Source organism: Mustela nigripes, chromosome 10 (genome assembly GCF_022355385.1).
Source record: "Mustela nigripes isolate SB6536 chromosome 10, MUSNIG.SB6536, whole genome shotgun sequence".
Taxonomy (NCBI): domain Eukaryota; kingdom Metazoa; phylum Chordata; class Mammalia; order Carnivora; family Mustelidae; genus Mustela; species Mustela nigripes.
In genome coordinates this window covers 41,932,018-41,953,783 of record NC_081566.1, presented here as the reverse complement: position 1 = coordinate 41,953,783, position 21,766 = coordinate 41,932,018, and the positions used below count along the sequence as shown (strand labels likewise).

Below are 21,766 nucleotides of genomic sequence, written 5' to 3'. Positions count from 1 at the left end.
AATTTAAAACACAAACTAGAACCCTGCACCTAGCAGCTCTGTGTCAGCTCAACAGAGGCAAATCTGTCATCTCACCCTTTGAAGTCTCTCCAGCAACAAAGGTGAACAAAATGATAGCCCCGTAGGCTTAAAAGAGTTCTGTACAGACTTGTGCCGAGACAGAAGGCTTGTCTTAAATCACTCTAGACATGCATGTATGATAGTCTCTAATTCTCAGGTGCTCTAGTTGGGGAAATTCCACTTGGCCTACCTAGCTAGCTCAAGGTTAAAAAACATTCTGCGAAATCTTGAGGTTCCCTTCAAGGACTTGGAACCTAGAAATGAAATACAATACTCTAACAGGTGACTGGAGGAAAATATCAAAAGTCGCTGCTGATTTTAAGTACGTAACTTCTTTTGCAAAATCTATTCTCTGTCCCCAAACCAGACTACAGATTATACATAAAAACAGAAAGTGAGATTTTGCGATATACAGATTTCTCCAATCATGACACAAGATGGCAAAATGAAAAATATTTAATACACAAGAAAGCAGAACAGAATCAAAAGGTATTAATAGCATTACATAGTGCAAAACCCAGAAAGATACAGAGCCATTAATTTATTGGTGCTTAAAGAGAGTAGGCAAAAAAACACATGAAAATGTCTCCTTTCCTCCTTTATTGAGCTGGGCCACTATTCAAAAGGTTATTCGACATTGCTTTTTTCCGTCCACTTTATGAAACCACATTTGCTACATGCTGATTACGCTTACCTGACGAGATATGTTATTTGGAAAATCGCATGTTTTCTGTGTATTGGCAGTGCATTTTAGGCCACCTACTCAAGTGCAAGTAGAACATTTTTGTCCATCCAGACCACAGAGCAGCTGTATCTACTCTCCAAATCTACACACACTTCTCTCAGAACCTAGAGACAGAACTCTTTCCCAGTCAGGTGCTTCAGACCTAGGAAAGGCTGGATGAGTCAGAGGCGTACGAGGAGGCCACGTAGGCCCTGCTAGGCAGGCACTAAGGGGAGCTTGTGCTCAGCTTCCAGAACATGAGGTATTCTGAATATATACCCCAGAGAGTGGTCTAACCATTTCCAACATGTCATTCAAGGCAATATATCTAGGTTGAGCTGCTCTAGCATCCTTAATCTCCATAACAAACGATGAGGTAGAAAGGGTAGTATGTATGTTAACAGATGAAAAAAATGAGGCTTAAAAAGGGGACAATTGGGACTGCAGCTGGTGACGGATCTTACTCCTTATCTCTATCCCAAAAGCACTTACCAGTGCTTGCCTGTAGACTAAGGACAGAGCCCTACCCAGAGGCTGGTCACAACTGCTACCTTGCCAAGTACCGACCGAGGAGGCCAGAAACATTTTCTGTTATTTCTTAAAGGAGGAAAGAAAAAAACCAAAGGAGATGTTTTGATTATTTTGAAAGGAAGGGAAAAAATGAGGCAAATCATAGGGGGAAGGCTGGCCTGTTTCTTAGTGCTGAGGCAACGGTCTTCCGTTGCTCATTCCCCTGCTGCCCCATCATGGACACCAAGGAAGTCGCAACTGCAAGTCTCGACTACAAGTTTTGTTGTTTTTTGTTTTTAAGATTTTATTTTTATTTGACAGACAGAGATCACAAGTAGGCAGAGAGGCAGGCAGAGAGAGAAGGGGAGGAAGCAGGCTCCCTGCTGAGCAGAGAACCCGATAAGGGGACCCTGGGATCATGACCTGAGCCAAAGGTGGAAGCTTAACCCACTGAGCCACCCAGGTGCCCCAACTACAATTTTTTTATCAGACAGTAGCTCTGGTTTCACAGCTTCCCTTCCTTACTGCTAGAATCCACCACCTACCCCTGGTGAAGAAATATTCCCCAGAACTGACGAGAAAAGAGGAACCTTATCTAAATATACAGTCGTTCCAACCGTCTGGGGGGTGATACAGAAAGCCTTTGGTATAAAAGCAATATCCCAAAGTAGACCACTTAGAACTCTGAGGAAAAAAGAGCAACAGTAAGGGAAGAAGGAAGGAGAAAGGTATGACATCAAGTAGTTACTGTTTAAAAAAAAATGCCTTGAGATTAGACATCAGTTGCTCTAATAAATTGTCAGGATTGTAGTGATAATGTCAATTTTCAAAAGAGCGTGTGCCAAATCATAGCAAGAACTCTGAGAAAAGAATTGCTCTGACAGAACTATTTGACCCTTTTTAAAATTATTCACCCATTCTCGCCCAAGAAATGAGGACTCTTGCTCGCTGTCCTATGCTCCTAGAAGACATGAGCGAAGGATCCTGGGTAGAGGAAAACCACGTGCAGCAGCAGCGGCAGCCTGGACCTCAGATAAGCAACCAACAAGGATCAGCTACCACTGTCTGCAGATACACAAACCTGCCACATTTTCAGTCATCCGAAAGCCTCTGACAGAGGGACCGTAAACCCAGCGGTTTTCCTTTGACAATGCCACATCTGCCAATAATGGCGCTACTTGGGATTGCACACTCCTACCGAAAGATCTCAAGATACTTAGGGGACACCCTCCCACAGGAGAGAAGAGATCGGTGGCTCCTATAAAGGAAGCATGTAGCCATGACGACCGAGGAAAGCACTGTCCACCGACAGGATGTCGCAAAGCAATCTGGAAAAACCGTCCCCAGATTGAGTCAGGGAGTCATCTCTACCACTACCTCAGACACTCACTTCCAGTTTAGCTTTAGGTCCTCAGTCTCTCTCCTCAGATGCTAACCTACGACTCCCCTCATCACCCTCTGGGAGACACTTAGCATAGCCTATGGCAGTGCAAAATTCCAGACATTTGTAAACATTGTACATTTCACTTTTGGCACAGGGGAGAGCTTATAAGTTCTTTATCTCTGAAGTGAAAATTCGAAACACAGCAAGTTCCTATTCTGTCCACTTTCAGCAAAGGCATTGGCAGTCTTAATACTCTATATATATACATATACACCCATGAATAGAGACCATCATACTAAATTCTTGAGGACATCCATCAACAATTCAAATAGATACTTGGCTAAATGGAAAACAATGGCTTCACAGTATCTAAAGGCATACTTTCAGGTCATAGGACTCTGCGTGGGGGGAAAAACCCAAATATCTGGTTAACAAATGTCCTCCTTTCTGAAGAGAACCAAGAGATAACACTCCAACAGCTCACCAATTTCTAACATTCTAACCAATTTCTCATCAAAGACTGTTCAAAGGAGTCAATGACGCACTGAATTGACTTTTTTTTTAAATGCCACAGATTATCCTGACCTTTAAAAATAAAATTTTTACAAACAAATGACCCACAAAGCATTATATACACCTAAATATACATAAATTATTATTAAAACACAATCATGTATTTCAAGTGCTTGGCAGTGATCCCATCTTGTATTAGCAAAGTTCATTACAGATTGGAGGCTGGCCCGGCAGACGCTGATCCATTGTTCAAGCGTAGGATTGCTACCTTTTGACATTCCATAGGTGGACTCTGGGGAAAGGGCATCTGAAGGCTTGGTCTTAAGATTTTTATAAAGTCTGATTTAAGTATCTGATACAAAAACATAGCAAATATACTAAGTACGACGTAAGACCAGTGAGTTAATGAGACAGGAGACATTCTGATCTGTAACCTAAAAATCCACGGTTTCTGAGGATATGTTCATTGTTTTTGCAGTGAACTTTTTGTCCAGGATAACATGATCATAAATATTAAAAGGATAATTAAAATAAGAAATTGCGCACTGGGGCACCTGGCTGGCTCAGTCAGTACAGAGTGTACGACTCCTGATCTTAAACACCTTGTTGAGCGTTGAGATTACTTTAAAAAAAAAAAAGAAAAGAAAGAAAGAAAAGTAAAGAATCTAGCACTAATGTGGGATGATCTCCTTAATCCTAAGTCTACAGCATGAGACAGCAAAAGCAGTCAACTCTTCGGGTACCTATTTGAACGTAGCCTTTCCTCACGATCAAGATTTCAACTCAAGCAGCTGAGAATGAAAGAGAAAAGGAGACAGATCAGACGGGCTGCTGGAAGAGGGGCAAATTAGCACCGTCTCCAGAAACCAGGGCCCTGTTTCACTCTGACTACGACTAAAAGGTAACGGTAGTGTGGAGAAAGCAAGAGTTTATCAAGTCAAAGTAAAACCATGAAGGCTTCACATACAAATCACAGGTTACTTTCATGGGCAGTGAGTAAAATACATCTGTACCGCAGTGGCCTTGAAAAAGAACAAAATCAAAGAGGAATCAAGATGGTGTAAAGTCTCTTGCGGGTTAAGAATTGCTCTGATAGCACTATTTGGCTCTTTGTAGGATGCTCGACCCATTCTACTGCACGAAATGTAGAATCCTCCCTGCTGTCCGACACTCCCAGGAGACGCGAAGGAAGGATCCTGGGTGAAGGAAAACAATGTGCTGCGGCCGCGGCAGCCTGGCCTGGGCCTCAGATAAGCAAAGGACTATCAGCTCTTTCTCTGTAACAGCTGTAGTCACTCACAGGGCTCTTGCTAGAGGGTCAGAAAACCCAAGTATTGGTTTATTCTAAATGTGCAGCTCAAACACGCAGCTCGGGATCTCCTAAGAATTTAGTAGTTAACAGGAGCAGTAAAAAAACTCGGGTGAGCAAGGGGGAGACGGAGGAAAGCTGAGTAGCAGAAGAGGGTCCTGTGACAGGCGGGGATGTACCAAAATGAGCATCAAATATCTTCAGAGGCAAATAAAATTTTTAAAATTTTTTCTTAAGTTTTCTAAAAACAAACAAACAAACAAACAAACCTGCAGCTTTATGTAAGAAGAATCAGAGGGCGCAAGTGCACATCCCCTACTCTCCCCGTCCCTCTTTTAGGTCTTTACCTGCAAAAGCTCCTAAATGGCAAAAATCAGACGAAATTGAGGGCCATCATACTGCTCTGAAGAGAGGAGCACTAGGGAGAACATAGGGAAGACAGACATTTAACTTATTCATTCACTATGGCCTAACAAAACAATACGATCCAAGGACCCATTCTGCTTCGAGGGGAAAACCCTTGTCCGTGATACTTAGAGCAAGAGACCTGGGCTTCCTTCCCTGAAAAGGAACAATACTGGAGAATGGGGTTCAGGTTCCTCTGCACCTTCATCTGTCCTCTCCCTGTGGGAGGAGTAACTTATCTGATTATATAAGAAAGACTGGGGAGCAAATAATACAGTATACATTAATTTAAAAAAAGAAAGAAAGAAAGGTTGGTATTTAATTGGCATTTTCTCTTTGGGAATTAAGTGTTAATATGGAAGTCTTACTTTGACCGCAAGTCCTATTCTGCAAGATTTCAATGATTAGCACCCTGAATCCAAACTCCACAAGCATCACCCTTCAAATATTTTAACAAATAATGAGAAGAAAGTGAGTATGGTTTGGGAACTTAACTACAAGTGACTTGGGTTCTAGTAACAAAGGCATCACGAGCTCGCACTCTCCGCTGTCATTTAACCTTTTAGCCTCAAGTGCAAAATGACAGGGGCTGGGTTTAAGAGTGCATTCAAGTTTTAAATTTCTAGAACTTTTAACAAAACTCCCTCTCAAGAAATCAAATAAGATACTAAAAGCGATCTTTGCTGCACCTCTTGTAACTGGGAAAACCCTTTTCTAGGGCAGGTCTTCCCAAAGTGTGGTCTGTGGACCACTTAACCAGCTTCCAGAACAAACGCTCTCATAGAAAGAAACCCCCTTTGTGGAGGAGAAACAATGCTACTGTTTGAATTTTTTTTTCTTTTTCCTTTTTTTTTTTTTTTTGACTTGAGTTTTTCTTAACAAGCAACCCAGGTGATTTTTATGATCCATAAATTTGTTAATTCCAGTAGGCTATGGTCTTCAAAATCTCATATGCAAACCACTGAGCATACATCGAGATTTTTTCAATGGGGAAGGCAGACAGGGATATATATATAAGAACATCAGCTTAAAGATCTTCAATTTCCATATGCATTACCCCCAAGATTTATGTGCTCATATAATGCTCCTTCAGACCTAACATTTTTAATTATTTTCATTTTCACAACTGCCATACTCTGTATTTGAAAGGCTGACTCACACCCATCTAGAATCTTACTACTGGGCATCGCTTCAGATTGTAAAACACCTAGAGGCATCAAACAAAAGAACAATAAGGAAAAAAAAAAACAGAATTTTCAAGGGACAATGAGGACAGAGTGAGCAAAGAGAGCTTAGATTAAAATCTCTGTACCTCATCTATCTTAGAAATGTAATGGAGAAGGTTGTGCCAGAAATGTGTTAATGCTTTTATTTGAATTAAAGTCAAACATTTTCTGACTGAAGGGAATCTGATTTGGCTGGTCGAGTTTTAAAATGAGAGCAGTCTTTGCTACTTTTTTATGACAGGACTTTTCTTATAAATTCAATCAGCTAAATCTACAACTCTAAAACTTTTAGAAAAATATTTTTAAGGCACATATACAATATACTGGATAGGGTATCCTTTGTTAAGTACTTAAATTTATTTTTAAAAATTTAGATGTCACATTAAACATGTGCAAAAGGAAAACTACCCTAGAATGAGAGCCATGAAATGGAGTTCTCGAGAAACTGTTTGGGAAAGGTTACAAGGGACAAAACTGTCCTCTTGGAGTAACTTGTTTTAGGTTGGGTACTCAGGTGTCTACAACTCACCAGAAGGGACCACACTATTTGCTAATCATATCCTAGGGTGTAAAATGTGCAAAAGGTTACATATAGTTTTTCAAAATTCTTTCAGGGATATGTTAGCAAAAATGCTCAGAAGAAATCTCGTTTTTCAAGACTTTTCTTTGGGCTCATCCAAACTGCGTGGACCGATCGCAACCATAAAGCGATTTACAGCATTTCACAACCGGACTAATCAAATTACTTGTTTGGGTTTTTTTTTTTCCCCACTGTTAGCTCTAATACTTTTCTAAGTATTAGATCTGGGTGCCTAAAACCATTCCCTAAGAGAAAAAAAAAAGGCTAGGGAATAAAATTAACTGAAGGAAGAGTAAATCTTCAAGTAACTCAGTAAGTGAATGAATTAAAGTACTTTTGTTTGTACTGGCTTCTCCCAGATCCTCATCTTTAGAGAGAGAATGAAGTGGTTAACGTATCTTTTCATGTTAATGGAGTCCATCCCCCAAATTGATAATCTAGTTCTAAAGAACTCACTGTCAAATTCCCTCTACAGGTAGAAGCAAAAATGTGACACAGAGATGTTTACATAAATAAATAAACAGATACAGAGGGTTATGATGAGTAGAGATGTTCAATACTGACATTTTGATACACACCTGCCCTGTTAATATTTCTCTCCAATTCACTGAGTCAGCTACGCTATGAAAACCTTAATAACCAACTGAATCTCTTTCTTGCATATAGGGCAGGAAGCCCCAGCCTTCTTTAATCTTCTGGCACAGTGAAAACAAGTGACAAGATGCCCTGTCCTCCCATGAATAATGTTCCCGTCTCGTGGCCTCTTCTCACACAGACTACATGGCTTCAAGAGATTCCGACAATCCTCCATGTTTTCTGCATCTGTTCTCTGTTCAAAAAGGTTATCGGATTGCTCTCCCACGCTTGATATTGTTTCTTGGCTTTCAGAACTGTGGGCCAAATCCAAGAATTCCACCGAGTTGCAAGGATCAAAAAGTCTGGGGTTTTTTTCTTCCTTTGTACATACATCTTTAGGTCTCACAACTGGAGCTGATATGGTTCTCCGGCAATCGGGGACATCAAGTCCTTCATTTTCCTTCTTTTCAGCAGGTATGGCAGTGATATCGGACGTGGAGAGAGAATGGGTTAACTTAGAACAATCCGAATACCAATCCTTCCTCAACGCCCAGCAACGAAAACAGTACCTCTTGCTTGGAGAATTAAATTTCTTGCACTCAGTACATTGCCACTCATCCTACAACGACAAGTGCGGCCAATTAATACTCACGCAGCAGCGAACAAGCAGCTCAGAAAAAGGGGAGAGTGGGCCACGTTCATCATCTCACCAAGCCAGGGAGACATTCCACGTGAGCGGTCTAGCTCCACATCTGAACACATTCCACAGCCACACGTAAGAAAGTCTACACGAGTTTTGCGACGATGGTGACGCAACTGGCATTTCAAGTCAGAATTTGATATCGCTATCTTTAAGAAAGTCAATTCATTATTTTCACATTCTATCTAGTCTGGGTGGAATTTACATTGCTCGGGTTTTTTTCCCTGCTGCCTTCTTTTAAGTTCATTTCTCATTGTACAACTTACTCTTTTATTGAGCAAGAGGCTAAGAATGAAGAAAAAATAACACTTGCATTCCTTGCCCCCAATTAAGAAATGTTATAAAATCTGGCAAAAAAAAAAGTTTAAATCAAAATGAGGTTTGAAAATAACTATATTACTCATGCTCTCTCCCTGGTCTCAGGATTAGAGGTCGTTTACCGTATGCCTAAACCCTACCCTCTGAAAAATAAATGTGCTCATCCTTGAATGCTGCTAACTTTCTTCCTACTTCTCCATATTCAAATGAGAAGATATTAGAGTTCAATGAATTTTAAATGCCTTGCTTAATGCAAAGGTAGCTACTTGGAACAAGTCAAGAGTATTTAATGTGGATAATTGCCTGACTTTGACAGGATCAATGATTTGACACAGGCAATCTTGATTACTTTCAGAATGAAGGCCGCACACTTCACATTTAGAAGGCATAATTCAACTGCCTAAGCCAAGAGGCAGGGACATGACCATTTGTTAAACTGGGTGGTCTTCAGGGAGCGTCAAAACATTCTTGCCAGTGTAAGATCCTCAGATCATCAAATGCTATACAGAATCTCAGAGAGACTTCACAAACACTTGGAATTCATAACTGATGGTGTGTCATAATCTAATTGGCATCACTTTTTCTTTAGTAGTACATAAAATAATAGGGCTTATTAAATTAAATGGCGTCTTTGATTTGATGAAATACAGTCTATTTGCTTAATAGGTTTTCTGGGCCCAAGTAGCCACAGAAGTCTGATTAAGATGGAAACACTTATCTCTGCTATTTGTATTATGGTCAAGAACACTTAATGGACCAATATATTCCACTTTATTACTTAGCTTCACACAGACAGATAATTTGCAATGCATTATCATAATGGTCAACAGTGGCAGGCTGGGAGCAGGGGAGCCTCAATACCAGAGACAACCTCCAACTATTCTAAAAGCAGCAAACTATAAAATCCCCTCCCCTCTCCCTCCCCCATCACCCTTCTTCCAAGCAGGTGAGCTGAGTGTAGCACTGAAGAAAAATGGGAACTAGCATGAAAAGAGAAAAGCAATGTGTGAGTCTACACCTCGGCTGTCACATTTGGTGACAAATCCACACCTAATACCTAACAGCTTAATACTCTACCTGCATTTACTAGCCCTCGTTAATGTAAACCTAGGTGGAAATTGGGCCATTCCCCATTGGTTTCTTTTTAAGAAAGCAGTGAAAATGGGGTCTTTATTCTTGACAAGGAATCTGAGATAGCTTACAGGTCTAGCTTTAGGATTGTGGAGGGCTGTTTAGTGGGTAAAGTAGTGTAGGAGTATTTTAAATAACTCCTGTGTATCCACTGCATCGTATCCAAAGAATTCTGTTAGCAGGAAGAAAGGCACACAGACGGGCATTTAAGTCACCCCTTTCAAGGTGGGGAGAGGATTAGGTCAACTCATCCTCCCCTTCTCCAAATTGCAATAAAAACCTCTAACAAGATATAAAGAAGCCAACATGTCTTAACACCAAGGAAGGCAAGACAGAAACGGGGTAAATGGCCTTCTTCAACACAAGGGCACTGCTGAACGTTCACACTGGAAGCCGCAGGTGGCGGGAAACGGCTTTTTTACTAGCTTACTCATACCTCAGAGGTAACTTCCACATCAGTATCGTCACTTAGGGACTTAGAGTCCTCAAGGTCATCATTTTTTCCCACTTCAAGCACCTGTGAGGGCAAAGACATCTCATTAGTAAGGTTTACCTAGTTTAGATGAGGTTATAATCTGAAAGCAAGAGAGACAGAAGAACTTTGATTTAAAGCCCACATTCTGCCTCCATCACTACCACTTGAAAAGAAAACAGCTTACTATGACTCTGTGCGTGCCCAGCAGGCAGCTCAGTAGAAGAAATGACTGGAAAGTGCCCAGAAGGATCACCAAATACAAGAGGGCACCCAAACGTATGACCTTAATGAAAATAAATAGGATCAGAGCAGAAAAGCTACAAATCATTAAACGTGGAAATTTTTTTTTATTAATTTATTTATTTTCAGTAAACAGTCTTCATTATTTTTTTCACCACACCCAGTGCTCCATGCAATCCGTGCCCTCTATAATACCCACCACCTGGTACCCCAACCTCCCACCCAAACGTGGAAATTTTTTATCTTGGAAATTTAGGCAGACATTTACAAGAGTAAGGACTGCATGAGAAAATGAAGTGAAAAGCACTACATAAAATAAGGAACTAAGATGTGAAGAATGAAAAAGTAGTTTATAAAAAGTAAATTTCACATTCAAAAGTAAAACTAGTTATGTGCACTCTGGTTGTCCTATAAAAACATGCCCGTTGGGGCACCTGGGTGGCTCAGTCAGTTAAACGTTTGCCTTCGGCTCAAGTCATGATCCCAGAGTCCTGGGATCGAGCTCCGCATCGGGCTCCCTGCTCTGTGGGGAGCCTGCTTCTCCCTCTGCCCCTCACCCTGCTGTGCTCTCTCTTGCTCTAATTAATAAATAAAAAATCTTTTTAAAAAAATTGCCCATGGACCAAGAAAAAGAAAGTCAAGAAATGTGGGAAGTGTCCTCTAAATTTTCAAATTCAGAATTGAAAATTCTAAAAATTGGGGTACTTGGGTGGCTCAGTCATTAAATGTCTGCCTTCAGCTCAAGTCATGATCCCAGGGTCCTGGGTTTAAGCCCCACATCGGGCTCCTTGCTCAACGGGAAGCCTGCTTCTCCGTCTCCCACTCCCACTGCTTGTGTTCCCTTCTCTTGTTGTCTCTCTGTCAAATAAATAAAATCTTTTAAAAAATAAAATAAAATTTTAAAAATTAAAACCCTATTTTATGATCTAGTAAATGGAATAAAATCAATTATGATATAATTAGGAACCTCCTTATGGCAACTTTCTCTCACAAGTTCAAGTATTTTAAGTTCCATGTCTCTCAATGGAAGTTTCCAAATGTCACCTTTGTCTTCATTCCAGCCACTTACAGTCCCTTCTGATGCTACGCATACAACTAGTCTAGCAGGACCCAAGCATCGATCTGCCTATAAACATACCAGGATACCCTTCAGGAATCCAAATTACTATGAAAGTCCCTCAAATTAAAAAGATGACTCTATTTACATCTGTGTTTTGTTATATTTACTCAATAGATGTTTACTGAGAATCCTGTCAGCGTCAGGCATTGGATCTGCAGTCCAATCTCCTTTGAGACTTGAACAAATGCTTTAATGACTCTTGGTGTGCTCACACTGTGTATTCGGAGTTCTAACACTCTCTCTTCTTCCCTCTTACTTAAACTCCAACTATGTAAGAAGAGCCCACCTGCCTACTTCCATTTAGATATGAATGACTGTGGAAGACATTGAGACATCCAAAAAGTAAGAATTTTTTCCCTGCAGGCTTCCATGGCCACTTAGAACTTTGCCTTGTTAGCGAAGCAAGGTCACCAGAAGCAAAAAATCCACAGTGAGAGATTAGACAAGGAGAAAAGGACAGCTTCTTGCTTCTAAGGAAGGAGTTTTACCCATGCAGTCCTATCCTATTTTTAAGAGAGTGTTGGTTAATGTACTATGAACCTGAAAACCGGATAGAGGAAAACATTAGAAAATAAAAAGGGGGGATTATGTGACTCATCTGTGGTACCAAGGGACAGGACACCAGATCTGAACAGATTATACTATGTGCACATAAATACAACCAACGTGAAATTTTCCACACATACCCTTTTGTCTCTTACTTTCCCTACTTCTTCACTTGTTTCTTCAGTGTCTGCAGCTTCAACTTTTATTCCCACACCAAACTGCTCTGATACAGACTCATTCAAAAACCACAAGTCATCTGTGGTGTCTGAAACAATGGCAGTACCTATATCCTAGTAGAAAAAAACAAATGTGAGTTTTTGTAGTCAGAGGCTTATCGGTGACATTGAACCAAGAGAAATGAACCCAAAACTCTATCTTCACACACCTCCAAAGAACAGCTAGCCTTTCTTCGGCAGATGTCTATTCATTCAACAGATATCTACTTGGCACCTACTACATATGAACTAATGAGTGGATATAGGGAGCCTGGCAAGAAATTTTCTAACTTTAACAGTAAATCGGGTATAACACCTAAGAAACAGTACCGAAAGCTTAAAAGCTAAAGACTCATAGTTGCTCAACTAAACAGAATCCATTCCCTAAAATTTCCTTTCCAAAGGTGGCACACTGAAAACCTAGAAAACAATTCTATTAACTATAATATATTACTTCCTTTATGGTCAAATAACGTTTACTGAGGGATGCCTGGGTGGCTCAGTCAGTTAAGCATCCAACTCTGGATTTTGGCTCAGGGCATGATCTCAAGATCATGAGACTGAGCCCCACGTCTGGTTCTGCACTCAGTACAGAGTCTGCTTGAGATCTCTCTCTCCCTCTCCCTCTGCTCACCTGCTCTCTCTAAATAAATAAATAAATAAATAAAATCTTTAAAAATGATAATGTTTATTGAAATATAAGAAATACTGATGGTAACTAAAATCTCCTATCCTCTTTCTGAATTCTTGAACGACTTTAAATATGACTTTCTTTCACATTCGTCTATGGATATTTTATGACCTGCTTTTCTACACTATTCCTAAGAGAAAACTTACTTTTTTTTGCCACTATTTTATATCCATTCATTTACTAAGCAAATACTCCCTGAACTCCTATTACGTGTCAGATACTGTTCTAGGTACTAAGTAATAGAATGATGAATAATGAGAAAGCCGTGGACTTACATTTCAGTAGGGGTAAAAAGGCAAGAGGCACATAAACAAAATAGAATAACAGGTTTTCGAAGTGAGAAGTAAAAAAGAGACTATAAGTAAGACAAAGGAACAGAACGTTTATGGTTTGAATTAGGGTACCACACCAGAAGTAATAAAAGTCGTTGAGAGTCTGGATATGTTTTGGATAAAGAGCTGAAAACCTGAATGTGGCATATGACAGAGAAAGAAACTGATACCATCCCTTGAGATTTGGCTGGAAGGACTGGATAGAAGGGAGATTCACGGAAAAGGAAAGGCTATACAGGAATGTTTAGAAAAAATTAAAAATAAAACCCAGAGCTCTGGTTTGAACACGTTCAATGTCCGATCATCTAAGCGGAGGTGGTGAGTAGGCAGCTGAGCACAGAAGCTGGGCATTTAGAGAAGAGGTCAAGGCTGTGGATACAGATTTGAGCAGCAGATGCACACAGATGGCGCTGAATGAGAATTCTTATAAAATGCAATGTGTGGTGAAGAGTAAGCAAGAAAGTTACTCTTTCAAAAACAAAATGGGGGCGCCTGGGTGACTCAGTCGTTGGGCGTCTGCCTTCAGCTCGGGTCATGATCCCAGGGTCCTGGGATGGGAGGTCCGCATCGGGCTCCCTGCTCAGCAGGAAGCTTGCGCCTCCCTCTCCCACTCCCCCTAGTTGTGTTCCCTCTCTTGCTGTGTGTGTGTCTCTCTCTCTGTCAAATAAATAAATAAATAAAATCTTAAAAAAAAAACAGAAAGTTACTCTTCCAATGTGACATTTACCTGATTTGTCTGTAAATCAGTCGAGCCATTACTTCTAGGTGTATAGTTGCTCCTCAGGTTTCCTAAAAACCACCAAGGCAGCCCAGCTACATCCCACTCCTCAAACCCAAGGTCCAGCTTAGATGTCTCATCTTGGGTTAAGTTTTTTATGAAGTCTTCATCTACAGCAGTCAAACGGAAAGGACAGTAACTACCTACACAAAACTCAAAACTCGCTTTGTAACACTTATAATCTCTTTACAAGACAGGTCAAAAGAAATTTCTACAGCCAATATATTGAAAGAAACAAAAATCAAATATTGCAGTCACAGAGTCCGGACCTCCTCTCAAATTCAGGAGTCGTTCATTAACAAGTAATGACACTAGAAGCAGATGATCATTTATCAAGAAATCTGGGGCACCTGGGTGGCTCAGTGGGTTAAGCTTCTGCCTTCGGCTCAGGTCATGATCTCAGGGTCCTGGAATTGAGTCCCTCATTGGGCTCTCTGCTTGACAGGGAGCCTGCTTCCTCCTCTTTCTCTCTGCCTGCCTCTCTGCCTACTTGTGATTTCTCTCTGTCAAATAAATAAATAAAATCTTAAAAAAAAAAAAAATCTAAACTCTGAAAACACCCAAACAATGACACTGTTCTAGAGGATTTCAAAATGGTTATTTAGCACCATGTTAAACATTCAGAGCACGGCAATGATCAAAGAGAGACTTGTTCTAGTACATGATGCCTGATGGTGGCTTGATCCATGGACTGCAACAGTGGTAGCAGAGCGGCCGAACCTGAAGACAGAAGCAAGGCAGTCCAGACCGAATGGGCACTCACAAGGTTGTCAAGGCCATCTCACTGCTACATATTTAGGGATGTTTCTCACGAGTTCATGTTCAGATGGCTAACAACCATTATAAAACACCAATGTCCTTTCTGGATCAATGGGCTCTTTCGAGGTTATCTAAGATCTAGAAATATTGCAAACCCCAAATCTAAGAAGGGACCATATATTCCAAGTAAAAGATCTCATGTTGTACATCCAAGTGACATTCGAGGTGGTGACTAACATAAATTTGTTGCTACCGGGCGCCTGGGTGGCTCAGTGGGTTAAGCCGCTACCTTCGGCTCAGGTCATGATCTCAGGGTCCTGGAGTCGAGTCCCGCATCGGGCTCTCTGCTCAGCAGGAAGTCTGCTTCCCTCTCTCTCTCTCTCTGCCTGCCTCTCTACCTACTTGTGATCTCTGTCTGTCAAATAAATGAATAAAATCTTTAAAAAAAAAAAATTTGCTGCTACCACAACATGCCATCATCCAATCTTGTTTTGTTGTGCTCTCCTCTGTTCCTACTTTCTCACTCTCCTCTGCCTCCTCCCGGTGCACCAGCCATTTCCATAGCAACCATGGGTGTTAAAATGTGTTGAGTTGCCCGTGCTTAAAAACTTGCAATAAATTGGTCCCTGTCAGAACAAAGGATTACCTTATCTACTTACAAATTATGTTGAACCCTGCCCATTAAGTTCAGGGAGAAATTTAGCTTTTTACTTACTCATTACTAGATAATCAAAACCCAAACCCCTGAGATGATGCCATATTAAAGTTATCCTCGTCTCTTCAAGCTCTCAAACATCCCGTAAGGACAATAGAAATATCCTTTCCACATACACAAAGTCTGACCTTTCTACTTATACACTTTTCTGAAAATACTAAGCTCTTTATTCTCAAAATTTACAGCACAAGCTACACACAGTCTCTTACATTGGCTGTTCTTACATTTCAAATAGCTTTTTGAGTAGCAAATAACCAAAGACCTACATTTAAAGAAAAAATTACACACTTAATACCATACAGACAGGAAATAAGCTCCCAAGTGACTAGGTAGCTCAAAATTCGGTTGTATGATAAATGGATTCAATTTTTAACATTTAAAACAATTAGAGCAGCATCACGTTCTGGGATGTTGCTAGAGCTCTAACCTGCCACTGCTCTAAGTATGAGCCAGTACCTAAACTAGAAACTATCATGTCATAAAAGGCTTGAATAATTTATTATTTTATACTCCTGTAGAGAAAAAATTTTAGGGGATACTTTATTAAGCAGAGCTTGGGGCAAACTTTCAAAATATCAATTAAGTCATTTAACCTGACCATAGCGTATCTAGTACAGATGGCAAAGATCCGAGGACTATCATCCAAGGGCAAACAAAGGAACTACTAGGCTCCTGAGGGCTCATTCTTGGCTCTGACAGACTACGTATACATCATCTCTGCAAACTTCAAAACTCTACAAAAATTAGCCTTCACCTGAAGCAGATAAATCAAAATAAGAAGCCTAACTGGACTGAATATATACAAGTATGTCAAAATTTAAAAGGCCAAGGCAGCTTGACTAGGTGGTAAATTGATTTATCTGTAGTGATCTTCTATTAGCATGTAACCAAAGGACAGGTCTCACCCCACCAGTCCACCCCAGTAAACACAGGTTGCTAAAAGAGCACTACCATCTTCAAAGTTAACAACGGTCACTAGGGTAAAGGAAAAGTTTTTGGAAAAGAATGAGAAGTAAGGATGACATATGACCCTCTTACTTCATATACAAAAAATGCATTATTATTTTTGGAGTTGTCTATAGAATGGTCTCAATTGCAGCCAGTGCTAAATGTTGAATAAATCCCATTTCTAGAAGTCATCAACGAAAGGAAAAAAAAAAAGAGAGAGAAAGAAAAAGTAAAAAATGTATAGCCTTAACCCAAAACTTACCTTCTCTAGAACTTCTGCATTTATGATGTGAGGTAGGCAGTGCAGGAATATTGCCTTCTTCTGTTCTTTTCCTGTAATTGGAACTTTCTTCTGCACTTTGCTGGAAAAAAAAAAAGGGAAAGATGTCTGTCAGTGCCATAAAAATGACTGAGACCCGGGGATGTAGCAGTTCCGTCCTGGCTCACCAGTCAGCGTGCGGCACAATGGGTTACGCACAAGAAAGAGATCTCTGGAGTTCGCAATAGTCATCAAATAAAGGCAACACCTCTCCTTAACTCACTGTGAGCAGCACTAAGAGAATCCCAAACCTAGGGGAATAAAAAAATCTATGCACAAAAGGCCAAAATCTACTGTTAAAAATAGGCTATCAATGAAAAGCCTCTAGACTACAAAATTAGGCATAATTCAGAAAACATGAGAAACCCTCAGCACATACCAAGAAGATCATAAAGTTCCCAGGTCTCAAGAAGCTTTAAGAATGGCCTGACATGAACTCAATTGCAAAAAGCCTGCTAAAATCTAATAAAGCAGTTTTCTCAAACACCTATATATGGACACCATCACACACACAGGCATACACAAACCCCAAAGAAAATGCAACTGGAGGAACTGAAGATCAGAAGTGCTACATCCCAAAGAAAAATTCAGAGACTGGAACTCTGTTATGGGCAGAACAGAGAAGTTCACTCTGTCCCTGGTCTGTGAACTCCCAAGAACCTTTCTTGTTAAATTCTTACCACATTCAGAGAAAGGTCTTGGGAGTCCAAGATCCATAGGTACAGAGAAGGGGCCACTCTGTACAACAAAAGAAGTCACCGTGTGGTGATTTTACCTTCAGTTGGTCTTGACTTGGAATATCCATACTGTGATCCTGTGCGAGAGCGAGAGTCTGAGCAGCATCTGGATAGCAAGTAAAACAAAAGGAAAACCTTCCCTGGTAATAACCGTTCTTTCCACATAAAAAGGACCTCAGCAAACAACCCTGGAGCCAGGTGTGCTCCCTAAAGATGTACGTCTCCATGTTGGCTGGGCAAAGCTCTCATCCAAAAGGGAAAAATCAAAACTGATAAAAACAGCAAAGACCAAGACAGGCTTTGTTCAAAATGTTATTACCAAAATGTAATCTGGGAGAAAATGAAAAATAACTAAAAAATGTTCATGGCAAACTTTCACATTTTTCTATGAAAGTGATTCCAACCAAGAAATAATGGAGAGTATTTTTTATTATCTCTTCCCACAGATGTTTATTATCCAATCTGCCTAACTTGTAAACCACAGCAAAAAAGTTCGGTCTTTAATTTTTACTTTCAACTGTTAAAGTTATACAGGGTTATGAAATCTGAAAATCTGGAATTTTCCTCACTTGCTTCATAACACAATAGCACCTCGTGCAAACTTACATTCTAAATTCCCAATACATGAATATGCAGTAGTTTTTTTAATTAACATGTTTTACTTAAAAAAAAAGTTTTATTTTTCCCAATTACTATAATCATTTCCTAAGAAAGAAGGGAGAGCAGATAAAAGTTCTTCTCAAAGCCAGTGAAAGCAAAGAAAACAATAACCTGAGAGTAATTCTCAGATAGTCTGAGAGAAATGTATTTTGAGGACTTGGAAATTTTTCAAGCAGAACAGAAGATGAAAACTCAGCTACAGGAAAACGACAAAGTGCAGAGAATTTAGTAACCTAGACTGCTCATTATATGAGGTTATATGTAACTGAAATGTTCCCAAATAAGTCTACCAAGGGTTGGGTTCGTTAGCTACTATCAGGTCCAGAGATAAGACATTTATGGAGAACCCCATCCTCACGTCATAGAGGCTGCCAGGGAAAAGAATATGGATCCTCCAAGTGGTTTGATAATTCAGTTAGTTTGCACAACGCAAACAATTTCAGAACTGTAATCCTAAAGAGCGTGATTTCGACAAGAATTTTTATAGGTCAACAGAGAATACTGAGAAGTTTGAGAGACAGCATTTTCTGACCCCAGTGGTCTTCAAAGATCAACTAACGAGACAATGCAGATAAAGCATTTCTTTACTAAAGCAACTTGATATTGTCATTTATAGTTCTAATGCCTTCCTATATCTTCCTCAGGTTAAAACATTTAGAAGCAGGGCGCCTGCTGGTTCAATCTGTTGGGCATCTGCCTTCGACTAAGGTCATGATTACCAAGTCCTGGGACTGAGCCCCCTGCTCAGTGGAGAATCTGCTCCTCCCTCTTCTCCTGCCCCTCCCACCAACTAGTGAGTGAGCTCTCGCTCTCAAACGCCCTCTCTCAAATAAATCTTTTTTTAAAAAAATGAAAATTTATAAGCAAAAAGAAATTATGTGGGAAAACCACAACATACAAAAGGAATTTTAAACTAAATAAAGCCTGTCATTTATTTGTCATTTTGTTGGTATACATGTGGAGATTTGGACAGATGCCTCATAAAAGAGCCACCTTTACTTTACACAATGACATTTTCTCAACCATCAAAATAAAAGGTTTAACCCACTTGCAAAGGTGTACAGCAGGTGATATAAAAAACATTTTTCTCGTTTGTCCTTTTAAATAAAACACAAGCAACCCAATTCATTCAGATCAACAGCAATAACCAACCACAAGCACCAAAGCAAGGGCAAGTCAAGAGCAGACAATCAAAAGTACTTTGGGGCAATATTCTGGTTTTTAACAAGGTACTATGGTTATACAAGATGTCAGTTATCATTTGGGGAATCTGGGTAAAGAATATTTGGAACCCTTTATTATACTTTTATTACTTTTTTCTAACTAAAATCATTTCAAAGTGACAAGAACAAACAAAATCTTTTAAACATTTCATGTTTAGAGAGAAATGTGTTAAGAAAAATTAATTGGGGCAAACTCTGTTATGACATCAATGTGTGGCACAATGAAAAGCCCAAGAACCAGTCAGTCAGAAATATCCGTTCTACCAATTATCAGTGGCACCTCATCTTGGACAAATCATTTATTCTATTAAGAGCAAAAACCAAAGGGGCGCCTGGATGGCTCAATCGTTAAGCGTCTGGCTCAGGTCATAATTCCAAGGTCCTGGAATCAAGCCCCGCATAGGGCTCCCTGCTCGGAGGGAAGCCTGCTCCTCCCTCTCCCACTCCCCCTGCCAATGTTATCCTCTCTCGCTGTGTCTCTCTCTGTCAAATAAATAGAATTAGGACGCCTGGGAGGCTCAGTTGTTAAGCATCTGCCTTCGGCTTGGTTCATGATCCCAGGGTCCTGGGACTGAGTCCCACATCGGGCTCCTTGCTCAGTGGGAAGCCTGCTTTTCTCTTGTGTTCCCTCCTTCCGGCAAATAAATAAATAAAATCTTTAAAAAATAAATGAATAAAATAAAATAAAATCTTTTTTTAAAAAAAGCGAAAATCAAAACCACAAACAAACATCTCCAGACCTTCCTCACAAGGTTGTTGTTAGGATCAACTGAAATATTATTGAAATGTTCATTTTAATAGATGGCATGTTAAATGCTCCAAGTGCAAGAGAAAGAGAGAGGAAACGTGAGAATTAGACCCACTCGAGTTATCCAGAGAACAATCAGAAAACAAATTCTACTGAAAGCGTAGATCAGCAAATATAAAATCCTCCGTGCAGTTCAAGCCTGCAGTGAACATCCCAGGAAAGCCCTACTATTTCACAAGTGACTGAATTTCAATAAAGCGCTGTATTATTTGCAAGGCCTTCCCTCTCAACAGAAATTTAAAGCTGGGTGAAGTGGGCAAATGGCTCAATGAAGACAACAGGCTCCAAAATTCAATGTAAGTTCAAAGACACATTTCACTATGAAAGCAGTCTCTCTGCTCTCACGTTAAATCATAAATCTTTATTAGGACTGGATTCTTTTCAATTATTTGTTTCACTAAACTACTGGAAGATAACCAATCTAAAAGATCACAAACTTGGCTTTCTTTAAAGGATAAGGTTACCTAAAATCTAATTTGAGACGCACAAAAGGCCTTCACAGAGAAATGGGGGAGGGGGGTTCATTATTTGGAAAGGAGTAACAGATAGGGTTACATTTCAGTTATATCCAGTTTTCACCTATTTCTTCAGACCTCAGAGCAGTCCGCTTCCTGCACATACGGAATAAATTAAACCCAGAGGACAGTATTTAAAAGATATGGAATTGGGGCACCTGAGTGGCTCAGTGGATTAAGGCCTCTGCCTTCAGCTCAGGTCATGATCCCAGAGTCCTGGGATCGAGCCCCACATCAGGCTCTCAGCTAGGCAGGGAGCCTGCTTCCCTTCCTCTCTCTGCCTGTCTCTTTGCCTACTTGTGATCTCTGTCAAATAAATAAATAAAATCTTTAAAAAATATGGAATCAAGCAAAGGGTGTCAGACAAACTGACATTCATATAACAGAAAGCTAAAACCATTAGGTGAAAGGTTCCTGGGGACCCTGATAACAGATAACAGCATGTGCGCCTACAGAATCAACATCACTGAAAGAGGGACAAGTCGACCTTTACATGGCTCAGGTATGATGCAAAAGATGTACAAAGCACCACCTACGAATTCTCAGCAAAAAATTTAAACTTGAAACTATTCAAGCGCTACTAGTTTAATGGAAATAAAAGAAACAGACAAGCACATTTAACGACATCATAAGAATACAATCTTGCAACCACTAGAATGTGGGAAATTCTATAGGACAAATGATCCATTTCTTCAACAAATAAATGACATAAAAATAAAAGGAGGATTGTTTTATAAAGATACTTACAGGCATATCAACCAAACGCAATGTGTGGACTTGGTCTGGATCTTGATTTCAACAAGCCAAATGTAAAAGGCCTTTCTGGGATAACTGGGGGTAAACTATACACACACTGGCTATTGGATAATATTATGGAGTTATTATTTATATTATTAATAATTTTCTTGGGTGTAAGAATGACACTGCAGTTCTGTTTAAAGGAAAATGGTCCTTATCTGTTCGAGATTTTAAAAGTATATCCAGATGGAAAAAAATAAATTAAAATTAAGAAAAAAAAAAGTCCATATGAAGCAAATGTGGCAAAATGTTAACAATTACTAAGTCTAAGAGATGGGCATTACACTAATCTATCTAGTATATCTGAAATTTTCCACAATGAAGTTAACATCCTAATAACATTCTATATGACAGGTGTCCCTCCCAATCATGCCAACACAGCATTTCATTTCCATCTTAATCCTGCTTGTTTTCCCATCATTTGCCCCCTTGAGCTCAAAGCTGTGATACA

At 39.9% G+C, this 21,766-nt stretch overlaps 1 protein-coding gene across 5 annotated transcripts in view; it reads right to left on the bottom strand.

The window, feature by feature from the left end:
- Positions 1–498: 498 nt before the first annotated feature.
- Positions 499–21,766, bottom strand: part of MDM4 (MDM4 regulator of p53) — a 46,456-nt gene continuing 25,188 nt past the window's right edge. Inside the window, exons 6-11 of one of the 5 annotated variants that reach the window (XM_059413199.1) lie at positions 17,350–17,417; positions 16,518–16,617; positions 13,783–13,943; positions 11,973–12,107; positions 9,873–9,953; positions 499–7,906 (exon numbers count right to left, since the gene is read on the bottom strand). In XM_059413199.1, the coding sequence (XP_059269182.1) occupies positions 7,328–7,906; positions 9,873–9,953; positions 11,973–12,107; positions 13,783–13,943; positions 16,518–16,617; positions 17,350–17,417 (1,124 nt within the window). In that variant the 3' untranslated portion in view covers positions 499–7,327. Of the gene's footprint in view, positions 7,907–9,872; positions 9,954–11,957; positions 12,108–13,782; positions 13,944–16,517; positions 16,618–17,349; positions 17,418–21,766 lie in introns of those variants that run through there. The other 4 variants (XM_059413198.1, XM_059413200.1, XM_059413202.1 and 1 more) reach the window with 4 other exon arrangements.